General features: G+C 34.8%; 1 protein-coding gene across 2 annotated transcripts in view; it reads left to right on the plus strand.

Annotated features, from left to right (window-relative positions):
* TUSC3 (tumor suppressor candidate 3) overlaps positions 1-19439 on the plus strand; it is a 119324-nt gene that overhangs the window by 87009 nt on the left and 12876 nt on the right. For both annotated transcript variants that reach the window (XM_035323982.1, XM_035323981.1), the window contains exon 7: positions 8795-8858. In XM_035323982.1, coding sequence (XP_035179873.1) covers positions 8795-8858 — 64 coding nt within the window. The remainder of the gene's footprint in view (positions 1-8794; positions 8859-19439) is intronic.

A 19439-nucleotide genomic window follows, 5' to 3' on the forward strand; every position in this document is an offset into this window, starting at 1 on the left:
TCAAAATAGTAGGCTGTATTTACTTATTGGTGAGAGATTTTGATTTGGTTTAGGTTTAGATTAGCTGTATTGGTCACTTTTAGAATGCAACAGAATAGAATATAATAGTTTGGTTGGAAGGGATCTTTAAAGATCATCATGTCCAACTGCCTCACCACTTCAGGGTTAACCAAAACTTAAAGCATATTAATGAGGGTATTGTCCAAATGTCTCTGACACGGACAGGCATGGGGGCATCTCTCTCAGGCACCTCTCTAGGAAGCCTGTTCCAGTGTTTGACCATCCACACAGTAAATAAATGTTTTCTGATGTCCAGACTGAACTTCCCCTGGTGCAGCTTTTGGCTGTTCCCACATCTTGTCACTGGTTCCCAGGGAGCAGAGTCTGACACCAACATTGCCACTTCCCCTCCTCAGGAAGTTGTAGAGAGCAACAAGGTCAGTCTAGCATTAGATATTCAACCTAAAGTGGTATATGGTGAAACTTGATAAATATTACTGTTAAAATTAAGAGGTGAAGCAATCTAATTAGGTATCAAATGGAAAATAAAATGGGATTATTCATTGGCACATGGAAGAATAACGTTTGCCATTGAAAATACTGAAGTGAGTTCATCATTATGAGTGATTTTTTAAAACTGTTTGTAAATACTAACTGAAGAAAGGAAGGATCAAAGGGTGTTTAGGAAATAACTTGTAACCGATTATGTTTTTGTCCTTCACACGTGAAAAAAATCTTTGCAAAAATGTATTTGATAGAGAAGAACTCAACCAAAATTTATTTGGAAAAAAAAGTTGGCCATGCCCAGTAACAGTCATTGACCACTACAGTGCTATAGTGAAGTGGATTAAATACAGTTGTTTCCTGTAGAGCAGCCAACGTTTCTTACATTTTCTGATAGTATTTCACTAAGAATATATCCTCTGTCACTGCAATAAATAACAGTGTCATGTAGATGGTGAGACCTCATCATCTGATCTAAGGGTAGAATTCTTGTTCCAAGTGCTGTGGAATACATCACCTGAAATGAAACTACATTCATGATTTAGGACCCTAGGAGCACAATTCTGTGAATACATACTACACATTTGAATTAATGTATCATTATTATCCTCATATTACATTTAGAGGTCACTAAGTTTGACTTGCAATCATGAGTTTCCTCAGCACAAAAAAAAGGTAGAATATCTGTGAATTGAAGGTCTGATAGTCAAATGAATGTTTGACTAAATGTTTGAATATTTACTCTGTTGAGTAAATAAGGTAACATTAAGGTCAGGTGAGACTGCACTTCTACCATGGCCTCAATTTCTGTTCCCATTTGGAGATTTGGGCCCCTTTGGATGCTAGCCTTTCATGTAAATTCATTATGAATGTTAATTTGGATAGTGATAAAACATGCAAAGTGAAATAATCTGTTTTCTTATTAAATTCTATGGTTATCTTACCAGGTGATGGAAATCTGATTAGTTTTCTGTCTTGGACAGTGTAACATTAGGGTACAAACTCCTACATACTACTAACATGAAATCACTGTAATGCGTCTGTGTCATTTCCAGTCCCTCATTTACTGTTCTTTTATAGCACTCTGTCCTCCCAATATCATTTGTTTTACTTCAGTCTGTACCTGTACAGTTTATTCTCCCTATTTCCTAATTTGAAATATCATAGTTTGGCTTCCATGTGGTAAGCAAGCAGTGCATACTTCAACTAGTAACAGCTGAACTTTCATTAATATTATTGATTAGCACTCACCTTTGTCTCACTGTAATTAAATCTGTGGGAGTGTCAGCTTTCTTAGAGATTTTTGTCCTCTTTTACATATTGATTCAAAAGTTGTCAATTTTTTAAGCAAAGCATCACAGCAGCAGCATTTCTTTTTCTTAGGCAGCTTGGCTAAGCTGTGTTGTATAAACTTCCCCAGACTACCAGAATGCTAGTTCAGAGATGATGGAAATTTCAACATCATCTCTGTTAAAGTCTCTCACATGAGTACTGTGTGTCATAATGCACGTTCAGGGAAAAGACATCTGTTTTATGCCAGTCTTTTAGGTAACTTGGGAATTAAGTGTCATAAGGGTAGCAATGTTTTATTCCTAATGAGAATTCAAGTGTGTTTTTTTGGTTGGTTGGTTGGTTGCGTTTTTTTTATTTATTTCTTGAAGAATTGCTGTACCTTTTGTCTCGTTAATATTTAGTAATTAATAAATGTAGAAGAATTCTCTCACTAGAATAGTTTCTTATTCAGTGGGTTGTATTAAAACCTCTATAGCTGAGCAGAAATTTCACAGTTTCTGGATTTGCAATATCACCCCTACTACCTAATTCCTTTGATAGCACTTTGATGACACTATAAGTAATACAGTATAGCTATAAAAGCTCTCTAGGTGCAACCAAAGTATGTAGCATAAGCCAGGATTTGCATACCTTTTTAAGTTACACCAGCTACCCTTCCCAGCCAGTTAGTCTGCAAAACTAAGCAGCATCTCTCCACTTATGCTCTAGGCTTGGGAACCCAAATCATATTCTGTGCTCAGTGCCAGATGGACCTCATGGAAGCCAGCCAGCACAGTCCAGTGAAAACTACCCAGTCCTGTGAAAACTGGCTGCTCTCTCTGGGTTGTGTTTTGGTTTGGGGCAACAGTGAACACAGCAGTGAGTTTAGTCATAGAAGATCTAGGTCTCATTCATTTAATTAATATGAGTGAATCAAGGAGTCTGTATGAGATTGTCATGTGTAGCTATAGCATATAATTAAAAAAAAATAATCAACGTTAATTTTTTCTTAAATTAGGTAATAATTATCCATAGCTATTAAACTATCTAATCAGAAGTAGCTAATATACTTTACAGTCATGCTTGTTAAGGGAGCTCTCCACACCTATACCAACTGTTACTCCAAGGGTGCTGAGGCAGGTTTACATACACAGAGTTGTTTGTGGGGTCCAATGCTGATTTTCTAGATTAACCTACAACTTTTTACAGTACAGAGCTTGAGCTTAAGCTCAACAAAATCACCAAAAGTACATAGTCACCACTGCTAGTAGTTCTTATGCTTATTTCTAACCATTTTTATGTGCTGGCGTGTGCACCTTAACTTTTTTCTTAGTCCTTGTCATGCTGATTTGTAACTGAGCTGAATTGGATTTTGCACAGAGGAGAGACATTGCTTAGAGAGATTGCTTACTAGCAGCATTAAGTTTTCACAAAAGTAGCACTCCGTTGACTCTCATTCAACTTGGAGATGTTCATAGAGCTATTAACTCTCTGAATGAGTTTATTTCCTGTAAGTTAGTGCTAAATAGTTTTTGTTTTGTTGTTAAACAAGCAAACATCATATCTGGCTTCACAGTTATTGCTATAGTCATATACAATTTTCAGTTTGACAGAAACACAAATTCATCAATGCAGCATTTAAATTAGCAGGAAGTGAGTTTGGATTTATTTTGTGTTTAATGCTACATTCAGTTGTAAAGCAGTTAAGCATAATTTGCAGATGTGCCATTTTATAGCTGGATATCTAAAATTAAAGAAATTACCCTGTTAAACATTTGAATATTAGCCAAATTTTGGAAATTAACATGGTTGGGTTAGTCAGAGATTTCTGAGTTGGTCAGTAAATGAACTGGAGTCAAGACTTTTTGTATTTCTCTAGTTTTTTAGATATTTCTTCATGTATTTATTTACTTTTTCAGTATTTTGTTAAGATTTTTAATACTATTTATTTAAGATGTTTAATACTATTTTTGGAGCTTTGTTAGAACTAGAATCCTATTCTTTTTTCTTTCATTTCTTTTTTTTCTTCTTTTTTTAATTGTATAAATATGTATTTATATGTATATATATATACACACTGTGTATTTTTTTAAAAATAAAAAAAGATGGGAGCAGAAGTGAAGCCAATACATGGGGGAAAAAAAACACTTTCATAAAGCTTAGGATAAGTTGAAGTGTTACAAGGAATGAAATACCTGAATTCTTTTTTTTTTTTTTTTTTTTTTTGTTTTGTTTTGTTTTGTTTTCCTTTTTTTCTAATTTGTTTATCAGATCTACAGAACTACTGAGATATGTGATGTTTCGTTGTTCTTATCCTGTAAATATAATAAATCTGACATCTGAGCAGAAAATCTACAGTTGGTTTAGTTTTAGACATTTGTAGAGGCTTTACAAAATTAAGGAAGTAATTAAGAGAAGTGAGATGACGTCTGGACTATTCCAATGGTCTGCTTTTTATTGGCTTCCAATACACAATGTTATATGTGTGTCACATCTTGCAAATTCAAGGCAAGTTATTTCTCAGTTATCCAGAATGATACTTCATGAAGCAGCTTTTCATGGTGTGCTAAACCCAACTCAGTTAAATCAGCTCCTTTCACCCTAGCTTCCTTAATGCACACACTCATAAACATTATGATGTTTTATTTTAGGAAAGAGCACTGGAGCTCTTCAAATTGTGTTTCAACTTGATGTGATCTACTCCAGAAGGTAATTGTATTACCTTAAGATTTAATGTGTAACTCATAGAGGCCTTATTTTTGGTTACTTTGTTTTTGTTTTATTTACATTGCATTAACAGAAAGGGAGGAAAGAGCACAGATTATGTTTAACTCAAGTATTTTCCTGAACGTGACAACTATCACTCTTGAAGGGAAATCAAAAGCATATGTTGTATTTAGGGAAATTTAAAAATATATTACATTGCTGTTATCCTTGACTATCCTAGTGAGGGTTTATATGTATGTGCCATCTGCAGTTCAATAACACTAAATATTTAATGAGTTTACGAATAGTAGATAAATATTTAACACTGCTTTGTAGAAATCTGCATGCAGTAAACAACTGTTTGTCACTGACAAATAAAATGGCCTGATTTGAGGACATGATTATTTCAGTTAGCAATTCAAATTGCTTCTGTGGAATTAGACTTGAGATAGGACAACATTAAAGGTGGAAAAGGAAGAGTTGTTCAATGTGTCAGTCACATTTCAGTTCCACTACAAGTCTTGCTAGCATAGTATTTGCTGTTGTCTTGGTTGTGGCAATTGTGTGGCTGTATGGCTCTTCTGTGTAAGTCATGGTTGCATTTGTTCTGATGGACTTCAGCTATGCAACTTACATGGTCATTCCTCTTGATGCCTCTAAAATGAAAAAGGAATACTGATTTTATTCATTAATTTATTTAAAGCTTTTGCCTAGAGCATTCACAGTCAGACTTCACAGAGCTTCCAAATATTAAATGGATTCAATGTCAAAAAGCAGAAAAGATAGCAAAACCAGAAATCTTATTTCAGTCCATTAATAGTTTGCAGGCTCAAATAAAATTTCACAAGAATATATGCCTTCCTTTTAAGTCATTCATAAATTTTATGAAGGGAGACAAGTGGAAAATAAAGACACCTCACATTTGACCAATTCCCTTGTTTTGGTTAGCCAAGATAACCAAAATTCAATAATATAATAGAATTAAAAGCTGCTGTGGAACTACAAAAAAGTACTGAGAAAACAAGTTGAGAACTTTTGAAAAGCTGATTTGTCATACCTACATACACACACACACATGTAGTCATATCTTATATATATGTATATCGTTTCAAAATGTGTTCTATTTTACATAGGTTTGAGCCACAGATGGCCATGAATTTCAGAATCTGATGAGTCAATAGCCATTGCAGTATACAAAACTATTGTGTGGATGCATAATGCATAAATATTTATCTCTACAAATAAAATGTATACATCTTGAGTGGCCTCACAGTGTCATTATATACCTGTAGGGTAAGACAAAAGGACAAATGCTGCACAGTACTTCTCACAATTCACTCTTCAAGAAAAGCCGTTTGCCGTCATTTTTGCATTAACTACTCATCTTCCATCTTCTGTTGTTTTTTTTTTTTTGGTATTTGAAAGCACATTGTTTGTGGAAAAAAAATGCAGCAAGTAATTCCTTTCATGCAGTGCTTATCATACCCCATTAGATATGGCATGGGGTAGTGTCAAATTCAGGTGATTCACATTGTAGTGTCAAATGCAAGTTATTTTGGTTTCCCTTTGTCACTGCAACAGTCTTTCACTTTCTCAAAATCTACATGCCCATTCCTTGGACTGTCATGCTGCTGTCATGCAGATGTACCCTCATGTTGTTTTGGGAATTCAGAGAACAATGTCATTGTGAAGCAATCTGAGGAGCCTCCTGATCACCCAAAGTCAGATTTATTACTAGGTAACTTTAAAAAATAGCTTACCTAAGCAGATTCGTAATAGAACAAAGAAGTTAAAAGATAACATGAAAAACTAAATATATATATACGCACAGGACAAAAAACATCTCTCTTATTTAACATTTCAACTAACTAGCTTTTAATTAGTGCTGTCTCTCTCTTTCAAGTTAACCTGGCATATCTTGCTCTCTCAAATAAAGATGGTATGATGGCTTTTAAGTTATGGTTAAGGTTAAGGTGGCTACTTTAAAAGAACTCCTTTTCGTGTTAATATATTTATAAAAACATTTTCCGTTATCTTTTAACAGCAGTAGCCAGATTGAGCTCCAACTGAGCTTAGGCCTTTCTAATTTTGTCCCTACACATCCTTACCACATCCTTATAATCCTTCTGAGTGGCCTACCCTCTTTTCCAATGATCATAAACCCGCCTTTTTTTTCCTAAGTTCTAGCCACAACTCTCTGTTCAGCCAGGCAAGTCTTCTTCCACACCGGCTCATCTTTGGACCCATGGGGACAGACCACTCCTGAGCCATGTGGAGAACACATGGAGAGGACCAGTAGTGGTTATGTATAAATGCTTATAGGTACTTAATAACAGGATAGTGCTGTTAGACCCTGTTACACTTTTCCATTGGAAAGTCCATTTTTTATTTCAAGTCACCTTGTGTTCAGAAATGTAGTACATATTTTAATCATTACAAGCTTTATCATAACTTGGTGCTATTATAATAAGTAAAAATAGATGTTTACGGTATGTTAGGTACATGTAAATCCAGATACTGCAAATGCGTATATATGTGTGTATAAATACTGCTTTAGCTGCATGAGAAGGAATGACAGGGTCATTATTTGCAGCTATGTGGATACAACTGACTCAGAGTATGCTACAGAGAACTTTTTTGTACTACTATTTTTTAAAACCGTGCTGGAGAAAATTAGGGGGAAAACAGCCCTAATTTAGCCTATATTTTGATAGAACAATTAATTTGATTGGATAAATGTGAATATTTGTATTGACGGTGGGGTTGTTTTCGTCTAGTTACAGTTTTACATGCTAATAACAATGCAAAGTGCTCATTTATACTACTTTGCACAGGGCAGCAAAGAAAGGCAATTAAGAATTGGTCTGTTGAGAAGCATGTTAACTTGATCTTTAATTTTTCTTAATGTGAAATATTCTTATTTTCTTCCTTTGTTATATCAGTCTGTTTTGCCTTAGTGAGGTTTATAAGGGGCCCTGACAAAAAGCCAAGAAATACAGATTGACCTATTATCACGATCATACTGCAATGAGATAATCTTATAAATGATTTTTATCTTGTTAAAGAAAAAAGACATTTCATTTGAGAGATTGAATCTTTAGATATATGAAGTTCCTGCTTACTTTAGCTTTGAATTAGTGATTTGAATGAATACAGTATAACTCATTTTTGAAAACAGTAGATAACCATCCACTGAGTAAAAAATGTTTTATATCTTACGAACTACATGTTTAAACAGTGCATCAACCAGAATTTAACCAGTATGGATGAAGGCATTCTTTTGTATGCTGAAGGATCAGAGTATTTCAAATGTTTGATTTCAAAAGTTGTTGTGAATCGTGACATGAATTTTATTCAGGCAGAATCATTCAGAATAAAATGAATTAAAGCAAAAGGTATGAGTTAAAATAGACTAACAAAACCCTGAAACCATGAGGGGTGCAAAATGTTTCCGTTTTCATTAATGGGAGTGAGAGTTTTTCTGTCTATTTGTTTGAGGTGAAAATTGTGTCTGTGCTTCAGAAGAATACATATAAGCAATACTTTGAGAACACAGATATATTTAATTTCCATGTAATAGCATGACAAGCTATAGTCAAAATTGTAATTGCTATAGTAGAGGAAGAGAGAGAAATTCCCTCATTTTTTGCATGTTTACATTCCTGTTTTTGCTTTCTTTTTTGATATCATAGCTAGTTAACAATAAAAACTAACAACTTATGAATAATATGCTGTATGTTATCAAAAAGTAATGTGCAAAACATGTCCATTAACAATAATTATTTGGGGGGAAAAACATTGACTAACTTAAGTTTCCATTTAGTACTGGCATCTGTGATTGTGTTTACTACAATTTCATATAAACAAAATATTTGTATAAAGTAACTTCACTCAGACTATGGATTAAAAAAGATGGACTTTTTAAAGGCAACATTGCAAGGTTCAGTTTTCATTTCTGTCAAAACTATGCTGAGGCATGGCCTTGATTTTGTCAGCCTCCCTTCTCAAAAATCATATGGCCTGAAGAAATAAATGTATGTTCTTTACTCCACTTTAGCAATAGGAAAGTAAGTACAGCGTAATGCTCTCAGATATAAAATATTACATTCTGTGTATATTTATGTATAACCCTAAATACGTTATTTTTTAACACTCCTTTTTACCATATATAGGTGCATTTGTTATTCAGCTGTAGCTGCTGCTGTCTGTATTTTTCTGCAAAACAGGTTTTATTTGTGCTCACACACATCCAGTTGTGTGGAATTTTCAGTGGAATTCTTTGTTTTAAACAGGATTCATTTTTGTTTTACAGAGTTACATACATGGAAGCAGTCAGGCTCAGTTTGTTGCAGAATCTCATATTATTCTTCTGCTGAGTATCCTTCAAAATTCGGATAAATAGGAAAAAAAAGCTGTGCTATTAAATGAAATTGCTCAGACAGTGAACATCATTGAACTTTTGAGCAGGTATTGTATTTTGGCTTACTCAATGATTAAATAAATATTCAATGTTGTTTCTGCTGCCAAAGAAAGCTGGCATTGCTTTTTGTGCCTTGTAATCACCTTTGTTACTGTTAATGTCTGGTTACTATTCTTAATGTTTTTACTTTCAATATTATCATTGCAGTGGCAGAAATGAATTTTCTTCTCTTTTTCACTCTGTTTTGAAAGTTAAAAATGATGTGTTATTTGTTTTAACAGACAAGAGCTTGCTAAATTGAAACTTATTGATCATGTATGTGGATTATTTGTCCTCCAGTAGTCTTCAGATTTTTTTTTTTTTTAAACTATTCTAAACAGTTTACTTCTTGTTCTCATAATAATAACTCAGTCCCTTGCTTCTGATCAGCTTTGCTCAGTGAGTGAAAACTATAGTCACCATTAACTGATACTAAAGTACAGTGTTTCATTCACAAATAACTTCCTCTAAGGAGAACAAGAAAGAAAAAATAACGTTTCCCAAGCTGTGAAGTAGTAGCCAGATCTCAGAGTTTGACGATTGTAGCTACTCTCTTGTCCTCTTCCTGAGGATATGTAGACTTGTTTAGATCCTGCTGGCTTCCCCATCTACTTTCATCTTTGACACTTACTGTCCAAAGAGAAGACCATAATTCTGTCTTCTTGCTTTATTCTTTTCATCATTCCTTCATGACATTGATTTTGCTACCTTAAACCTGATTTGCTCCACAGATAATCAAGACAAATTTAATTTAAAAATTATGAAAATGTTTTTCAGATTAAATGCAGTATTCCCTATTGTACTAGAGTAATACATCCACTTCTGTACCCTCCCCACACCCAGTACAGGATAGATACAGACTTCCTTGAGAAAATCCAGTGAAAGGCCACAAAGATGATTAAGGGTTTGGAGCATCTCTCATCTGAGGAAAGGCTGGGACTGAGGAGATTCAGGGAAGATGGAAGGAAATGAAGATTAGCCAGGCTTCCCTCTTAGAGTAAGGGGCAATGGACCCAAATAGAAAAACAACTGATTTCTTGGTCTGAAGATGAGAAAACACTTTTTATGGTGAGGGTGGTCAATCTGAAACAGGTTGCCCAGATGCCCAGAGGTGTTGGAGAGTTTCCATCTGTGAAGACATTCAAAACTCAACTGGACATGGTTCTGGGCAACCTGCTCAAGCAGGTTCATTCATCAGGTTTGTTGGACTAGATGATGTCAAGAGGTGCCTTCCAACCTCAACTGTTCTGCAATTCTGTGAATTCTCTAGGCTTTATATCATACTCAAATTAATGTTGTGTAAAAATGACATTGTATTCATTCAAGATTTGAATATGCTTTTTATCATTCATATTTTCTAAATTTGCCATCCGTTTCATGGGAAGGGAGAGCTAAAGATAGATTTACCTGAAAATTGCTGTTGTGGTTTAACCCGGCCGGCAGCTAAACACCACCCAGCTGTTCGCTCACCCTCCCCCCTCCCTCTCTGGGATGGGGAAGAGAAATGGGAAAGTGAAGCCTGTGGGTTGAGATAAAGACAGTTTATTAAGATAGAAAATAATAATGATAATAATAATAATATGTACAAACAAGTGATGCACAATGCAATTGCTCACCACCCGCTGACCGATGCCCAGCCCAACCCCGAGCAGCCGGCCCCCCACCCCGGCTAGCCACCCCTATATATTGTTCAGCATGCCGTCAGATGGTATGGAATACCCCGTTGGCCAGTTTGGGTCAGCTGTCCTGGGTCTGTCCCCTCCCAGCTCTTGCTGCACCCCCAGCCTGCCCGCTGGCAGGACAGAGCGAGAAGCTGAAAAGTCCTTGGCTTAGTATAAGCAGTGCTCTGCAGCAATTAAAACATCAGCATGTTATCAGCACTCTTCTCATCCTAATCCAAAACATAGCACCCTACCAGCTACTGGGAGGAAAAATAACTGTCCTAACTGAAACCAGGACAATTACAAAGTCAAAGCTCTCTAGTTATTAAATTGATACATTTTTAAACATAAACAGAGACAGTTATTATATTGTAGATGGAAATGTCTTATATGCAGTATGCATATTATTATACGGGTTCTGTGCTTTCTGTGGTATAGCCACAATTTATTTTGTAATGCTTTTTGCTTTTCCCAAACTGACACAATTCAAAAAAATCTGTTATCTAAAACAAATCATTTTGGCTGATTGAAAATGGGATTTTTTTTTTACAGCAAAAACTAGTTAAGATTAAAAATAAAACTTTTGTTCATGACATATTTTGTTTGTCTGACTCAGATGTGAAAGTGATATTTTTTGTTGGCAGAGACCATCTTTAAACTGGGAAGTTGGCTAACTATATTAAAGCAGCTGGCTGAAAGAATACTTTTAGTGAGATTGTTCATTGCCAATTGCAAAAATAATTCTCTAAGGTTTCATTTCATAGCTCAACACTGTTGAGCTGAGATTTTGGACACAAACATTTCACAAGTGACATGAAGTCTTGACAGATTTTAACAGTAATGCATGAAGGAATTAATATTTCTTTATCCTTTCAATGCTGGTAGTAATTATTAGGTGCTTCATTGCTTCTTTATTTTTTTTTTATTCAGGAGATGTTGAATTAGTTTAAATTAATAACAATAACAAAAAGGTAAATATATAAAGTATTCTAGATTTATAAACAGTCGCACTTTACCCTTTACAGTTTAGAAGATGCACAGAATTTTAATGTTAGACACTGCCATGTACATGCTTCACTTGCTTGCTGCTTTTTACTTCATAGTAGTAAGGACAAGGTCATCGCTTCCTGATAGTTGTTGAAATGCAATGTTGTGTTTCTCTGTACAGTGAATTTTTAATATCTTTGGTGAGAAAATAAGAATTTCCGTTCCATTTCTATGCTTGTTTTTAGTGATTCTATGCAGCCTGCTAGATGATTGCCATATAGAGATGTGCTGTTTTTGCCAAAGCTGTAAACCACACAAGTAAGAGGATGCTGGGTAAGAAGGACTTGTAAAGATATCAGATATTCTGTTTCACTTATATTATAAAGCCAAATTAAGTTAACATCTTATGTTAGTACCACCTGTACATACTAGTTGTACGCCCCAAATTCTTATAAGATTTTAAACAAATAGTTTTAGTCCTAAAATATGGTAACTACATCTTAGTAGTAGCACAATTGAAGTAGTCATAATAATAATACAACACATAGAATACTATATCTGTAAAATGAAGACAAATACAAACACCACTTTGATTACTCCTGGAGATGATTTTTGTACTTAGTTTTATTTCTGTGGCATATTTTCTAACAACCAAAATACTGGTATTGCACTTAGCAGCAGATGAAACTAGCTAAGTGTTTCATTTAATGTCTTTCTGATGACATTAAAAACTGATACTAAGCTCCTCAGAACAATAATGAGGCGTTATTTCATTTGCAAATTCCAGGTTTTGATTAATTCTGATGCTCTTTAGACATGGCTAGTGGGGGCCATCTTACTGAGGGTGTAGTCCACAGTGTCTTGCATCTTGGGTGAAGGTTCCTTTTAGAAACTGAAGAAAAAATAGTAATAATTGTATTTTGACCTAGACCTTGCTGAATTTCTGACTGCAGTATAGCAAGCAAAATTTTTAATAGACTTTTTAAAAAACAGTTAACTCATTATATAAGAGGTAGCCCCTTTAATTTTGATATTCCTTTTAGTTTATGAAATTAGGATTTCTAGGTCTTTCAGAATCATTTACACATTCTCATTCCAGACTGTGTTGTTTGATGTCAAATGGTCATGGAGTATACAAAACCATCTCTGGTCAAACCCCATTTCTACTTGTTCCTGGAGCATTTTAGTCAGAACGGTATGACTCCGCCCTGTGGCAGAGATCTTATCTATTCTATCTAAACTATAACATCAAAATCCACACATTTGGCTTGGCATCCCAATGTAATTTTTCCATTAGCAATGCAGTACAAGGTACCTGGTTGCCAGTGCTCAAGTTGATCCAGAGCTAATAAACATTGCTGCACACACACTAATGCCCGTTCAGCCACTCAGATGGCACTCAGAAACAGGCTGTTATCTCAGGTATGGAGCAAATACATAGAGATGACATCCAAACTGCCTGAGCTAATAAATCCTTGTGGGTGAGTACCTGGCAGAACAGTAAAAGAGCATGTTTGGATATGATTTGTGGTGCTTGTTATGTTATACACTTCTGCCACTGTGACTTTCAAGCTGTTACTACTCAGAAACCTTGAGGGCTTTATGCTATTCTGACAATACTGGTATTCAGCTTTGTTGTTGTTATTTGGCTTTTCTTTCTCTTGTCTTGGAGAGTTAATTTCAGTAAATAATGGTGGAAATGAAGATCACGTACCCTGAACTTGCTTTTAAAGCAGGATTGTCACCAACAATCTTGTCTTCCATATCTTTGTCTAGGCTCAGTATTGAAAAATGCTGAGGATTAAGATTGCATAATCTATCTGGGCAGATACAGAAGTGAATTTGTTCCTAGCATCCATTGTGAACCTCCCAGTCAGCAGTTCATAGCTTTGTGTGTAGCAATCTTGTCTGTTGTAATGTTTGTTGACTTCCATTTGGATTTTTTGCCAATTTTGTAGAATTAGTGGAGTCTTCAGCAATATTTTCATGCAAAAAAGGAAAATATTGTCTAGACTGGTTCTACCCCAGATATTTGATTTGGAATGAGTTTCATTTAAGGTCTGGTGAGTTTCAGGAGTAGAATAATGAGATCAGCTATGTTTTAGCTTTTTTATTGCCTAGAAGAAAACAAAAGGCACAGTTTGCTTTTACTTATTCTAGCTTGCAGATCAACCCTAGTGTAGAGAATGGGTTAATGTTGATTTAAAGAGGAAGAGTAAAAGTGAGTAAAAGTTAGATATAAATTTAGTTTGAGGTTGCTCTTAATCTTTCATAAATATGTGCTTGTTTCTCAAATATGTTTTTATTTTTCTTTGAAATTGACTAAGTTTGGTTTCCTTCTTGATTTGAATGTAATGAATATATATTTTTCTTTTTGCTATGAAAGTAAATCTTTCTAATGCAGAGTTAAGTTTAAAAGTTGCAGTAAATATTTGCATTATCAAAAGAGTTTCAGTTTTCATTAAGCAAATTATTTGATTGCACAGAAGGAGATAAATCTAAAGGCACAATTTTAGGAATTAGCAATTACTTATAACCTGGTAATCTTCCACGTTATTACTGTTAAACATACTTAACTTTGATGCTGATAAAAACATACGCACCTAAGTGAAAATGGAAATCTCTCCACTTTGATAATTTGAATTCCCAAGGCAGAATTTAATGTGACAGCTGTGTAGGTGGATATAAGATGTTGATTGAAAAGGGAAAAAAAAAATCCAATTGGTTATGAAGAAGACAAATCTTTTTAAAATTACACCTATTATGAAAGACATTTCCTGTCCTACAGAGTGAATTTAATGAAGTGTATTAAGTGCCTCTTTGGTGTAAGGAAACTTAACTATAGAATAAATTTAAATGAAAGATGCCTTCCTGTGTGACAATGCAAAATGTAGTCACTGAATGTAAGAACCTGAAATTTTGAGTCAATGTCGGTAGAACAGTGCTCATTGAGATCTGTGTTCTAAGACACTATCAGTTCTGCGTAATGGAATCAAATTATGTCCCCCAGAGATTATGTAAAAGTAAAAGAAGGTGCTAATGAAAGCAGTGATATGAGCTTTTTATTTGTTCGATCATAAGGATAAGGAAAAAAGGGAAGATCACAACAGTGGAAAAAGATGGAACTAATAGCACAAAATTATAGCATTTTTAAACATTTTTTTTTTAATTAACTGTGGAAATCAATGTCCAGCACAGCAAAACATGGTGTATATTTTCTATAATCTACTTAATCTACTTGCATTTAGGCTCTAATACTGTCTGTCTGATAACCTTGTAGGTGCTTCTGGCTACCTGATTCCTCCCAAATGTAACAATGTATAAGGAGATGCTAATTAGAAAAAATAGGAATACTGTGGTTGATGTTTCCTTCTATTATCTCATTCTCCCTCTGCTTTCATCTCAAAATAATTCATAATATGATCTCTTGAGAAAGACCCTAAAGTTTGTTAGATGTCAGTGTGATGTACAGGGACATTAAATTTCCAACTGGGTTTTTGTCAGTATAACATACAATATAATTCTATTTCATCAGCTAATTGAATGATAATTTGGTGAGTTACTCTCTGATATGATGTGTGTCCTGTGTATGAAATTGCTGTCTCTGTAGTTTGGTAATTTTCAACCATTTTCAATATCTGTATCTCTAAAATTTTCCAGTGGAAGTACAAACCCCTGAGAAACAAATTTAGTTGTAGGCTGTTCTGACAGTTGCCTGATTTTCCTCATTTGCCTTTTGTAACTATCTGACTACTAGTCCACAGACCACAAGACATTCACTGACCACAGGTAAAGTCAACAGAATTTTTCAGTATTTCTTTAGCTATCAGTTTAAATCTAATGGGTATTTTAATTGTTAAGAGACACATTTATTTGACTGTAAGATGCAGAAACATTGTCTGAAGTTAAGTTTTTTTTGTGCTTTTTTTATCCACAGACAGTTTTTAATAAATTGAATAGTCCTTGAGTACATTCATCTGAGGATAAACTGTATCTATTATAGTATCGTACAGGTCTTTAAAAGTGAAGGAAAGTACAATACCAGCCTAGAGTCATATTGGTGGTGATTTATGATATAGAAAAATAATCTGTGATATTCTTTAAAAAATCTATAGGTGCTTAGAGAGAGCAAGAGAGAAGGTATGTGGGCATGCTAAAGGATTAGTTGTATACTAGCAAAGGGAAAAGGCAATGTACTAAAACAAGTATAGCATTTGTAACTGCTTAAAAATAATGTAAAGCAAGGAAACTAAAGTACTGCTATATGTCTGCCTGTTCTGGTGTACACTTCTGTGATTCATGTGCCTCTAGGACAGAAATTTTCTAGAGGCAATTTATAAAGCATAAATAAGGTCTGAAATAATATTTGTTTTGTACAATGGCAACTACACTAAAAAAATTTGTAAGATGGACAGGACTAACCCTGAAATTCCATCAGATATAATTTACAGAACTGAAAAGGTCATAAATAGTGAAAGTAAAATTAATCTCTCCAAAGTTCATTTTAAATGTGATCCTAAAAGGCAACACCAATATGAATAATTAGGATGCAAATCAGGCTGGAAAACCCTGAATGGAGGGATGAATGTTTGATCAGTGATTTAGTACAAGCCTAAGCATGTATCTTTATGCTATTTTGTTGCAGTTGAATTAAAAAGCATTCCAGAATCTTTCTCTACTCCTAAAGCATTCATAAAGTCTTTCCATTTTCTAATAAGAGTATCACTGGAGGGCAGGTTCCATCAGATTATCTGTGGATTAAAATGACAATCTTTGTGCAGTTCTCATGGATTGAAGCTGACATTGACTGAATGAATAATAAGAAACTTTTTTCAATATAGGAAATTCTATATTAGTATCAAATTAATTCTCTTCTCTGTAAAATTGATGAAAAAGCACGAAAAAGACGAATGGTGTATTTTGCTTGGTACTTATAGGTTGAAATGCAGACTTCCAGCATCTTTACAGTTATGAACTGCATGTTTCAATGAGTTGAGGGGAACCTGAGTGCCAAGACTAACTTGTAAAAGCTGTATAACTTCTAAAATTATGGAAAGCTAGTTGGTGTATCTGAGGCCAGAGCGTCTTGAGCTGAGCAAGAAATGGAACAAAGGGGACAGGAGACTTGCAGGGATGAATAAGGAACTCCTGACAAAACTCAAATGTAAGTTGGAGGTATACAGGAGATGGAAACAGGGACCACGTGGGGCGAATATGGGGACATTGTCAGTGTGGAAAATGTGACAAGGAAGGCCAAGAGACTGAGGAATGGAAGAAAGCAAATGTCACTCTAGTCTTCAAAATGGGCAAGAAGGGAGCTGCAGGCCAGTCAGCCTCAGCTCAATCACTGGAAAGGGATTGCCTGGAGATACTCAAAAGCTTTCTGGACACAATCCAGATGTAATGTGCCCTAGGGGACCCTGGTTGAGCAGAGAGGTTGGACTAGATGATCTTAGCCATTCTGTGTGATGTTCGGAGTTGTTGCTGTGATGATCAGTTTGCCTACATTCAGGCAATTAAAAGTATTGAAGTATGTTCTGATTCTGTACAATTTGTGAGGAAATTAAGCTCATATTCAAATCATTTTCAAATTATGCTCCGTTTTCTCAGCTTATGATTTAGGAGTCATCCTTCTTCGCTGAGATCAGACGTGCAAAGATTGGAATCTTAAACTTGCCTTCTTCCTCAGCCCTCAAGGCCTGTTGAACCATCCACTGGGATGGTTATGATCTAATTCAGAATTGATGATACATTGAAGAACCGAAGTGGAACATTAGAATCGTTCATGAACTGAAGCGACAATGTCATGAAAGAAACTGAGATGTTTAATTTTGGAACTGTACTTTTTGTCTTGAATATTATCTTCACACTAACATAAAAAAGTCAGATTCTCAAGGTAGAAAAGTGACTAATCCCTTGTTTTCAAGAATTGCACATAGCTAAAGAATATTTCCTAAACAGAATGATTGGAATGCATGTTATCTTGGGATTTCTCAAATGTAAGTTGAAAGTTAAATACACCTTTAAATGGTTCAGTTAAAGAATGTGTAATGTGTTCAATATTTCTGAAGTTATAACAGGTATTTTAGAGGTTTAAATATTTGCAGGAAAAAGTTTAGGCTGCTATTTCTCTAGGTAAGTGGGATATGTCCTCATAAGGGGGCAGTAAAGAATGCTATCATGTTTTACTTACTATTACACAGAGAAAAAAAGGGGGGGAGGGGGGAATAAAGTCATAGATTTACCTGTAGATCTTGATACTCCTTCACAAAAAATCTGTGCTTTCCTTTTATCCATACACGATAAAGTGAATGAGAGGTTTTTAAAGTTCAGGGGATAACCTGTCCCTATTTTAGTTAACAATAAATTGAGCACAAAGTTGAGTGGATGAATATTTTGTCCTCCTGCTGTTCTTGCTCATGTGTTATTAAGCAGGCTTTGTGATCTGCGGCTTTAATGTAATTGTTTCTTTGTGAATAATGTTAATGTAGGTTTTGTTTTTTACTCTTGGCAGTAATCCAGCAGATAATGAATGAGACCACCAAACTTTTTCACGAAGGTAACGAATTGTCTATCAATTAATTTTCTCTCCTTTTCCTCCCCACTCACAACAGATTAGGAGTAAATTTGTGAAGAAAAGATATAAATTATACATCACATTAATACATTTATGGATTACCAGATTTTCTTCCTTTTGGGCACTCTGGCTGGAATTAGTAGCAATTAAATTTTCAGTCAAAGCATGCTAATAAACAGTAGCCAGCATTTACTAGTAGTCACTTCCATTTTGTAAGGTATCTATAATTCTGGAGTTTGTTGATGCAATGTTTATTTTTGTTCTTTAATACTTCCAGTCAAGCATCTTGGTATTCACAGAGCTAAATATTATGCTCTGGTACTGCTGATCATTTTATAAGTAATCTTATGAATTTTGGTGATCACAGTTTTTCATCATACTATTAAACTGATCTCCCTCATGTATCAAAATATTTGGAGCCTTTTCAAAAGAACTAACTGAATTGTGTATGTTGTCAATTTCTATGAAAATAATGTACCAGCTGGGGAAAAAGGCAGCAGAATTTCAGTAGGTAAATCATTCCAAATTTTAAAATGAGAAGATATTTAACTGGATTTGCACACGCACAAATTTTCTACAAAACGATGCATTTATCAAAAAACACAAGCACCTGAACTTGAAACATTTACTAGCCATGGTTTATCTGAGTGCCACATTTCCCTAATGTTTTCAGAATAATTGCATAATGTATAGTAACAGGGATAAAGAGAAACAGAAAATAAGTACGTCTTTTAATGCCATCTTATTTTTTGTGCATAGAAGACTGTCCAAATAACAAATACTGGAGAAATGTGTTATTGTAAAAGATTATGTCTGTAGCTAGGACCGTTGCGTTATTTTGTGAAATATCAAAATAATGTAAAAAAAACATGCAGTATTAGGAAACAGCAGCCCGATATAATAAATTAGGCTAACAATTCTGTGGTAAAAACCTAATGATTGCATTGAAATCAGAACTCAGTAAGACTGATTCTTTTACTTCAACATCATGAAGTAAGTGTGTGAAGTTAAAAAGCTGGTGTCATTGACACTAAACAAGTGAGGCTAAAGTTAGAAAGCAACAACTGAAGCAAAAATAGTGGCAGTGTGAGGGAAGTTGTAGGGGTAGTGATGTGAGACTCCAAAAGAGTTGGGAAAAAAAATAGCACAGTTCACTGTGCCAGTGCTCCGTCACCCACACAGTAAAGAAGTGCTTCCAGATGTCGAGATGGAACCTCATGTTCCAGATTTTTCACTGAAACAAACTATTCATTATCTGAAGCTTCAAACTCTT

Source organism: Oxyura jamaicensis, chromosome 4 (assembly GCF_011077185.1).
Source record: "Oxyura jamaicensis isolate SHBP4307 breed ruddy duck chromosome 4, BPBGC_Ojam_1.0, whole genome shotgun sequence".
NCBI classification, from domain to species: Eukaryota; Metazoa; Chordata; class Aves; order Anseriformes; family Anatidae; genus Oxyura; species Oxyura jamaicensis.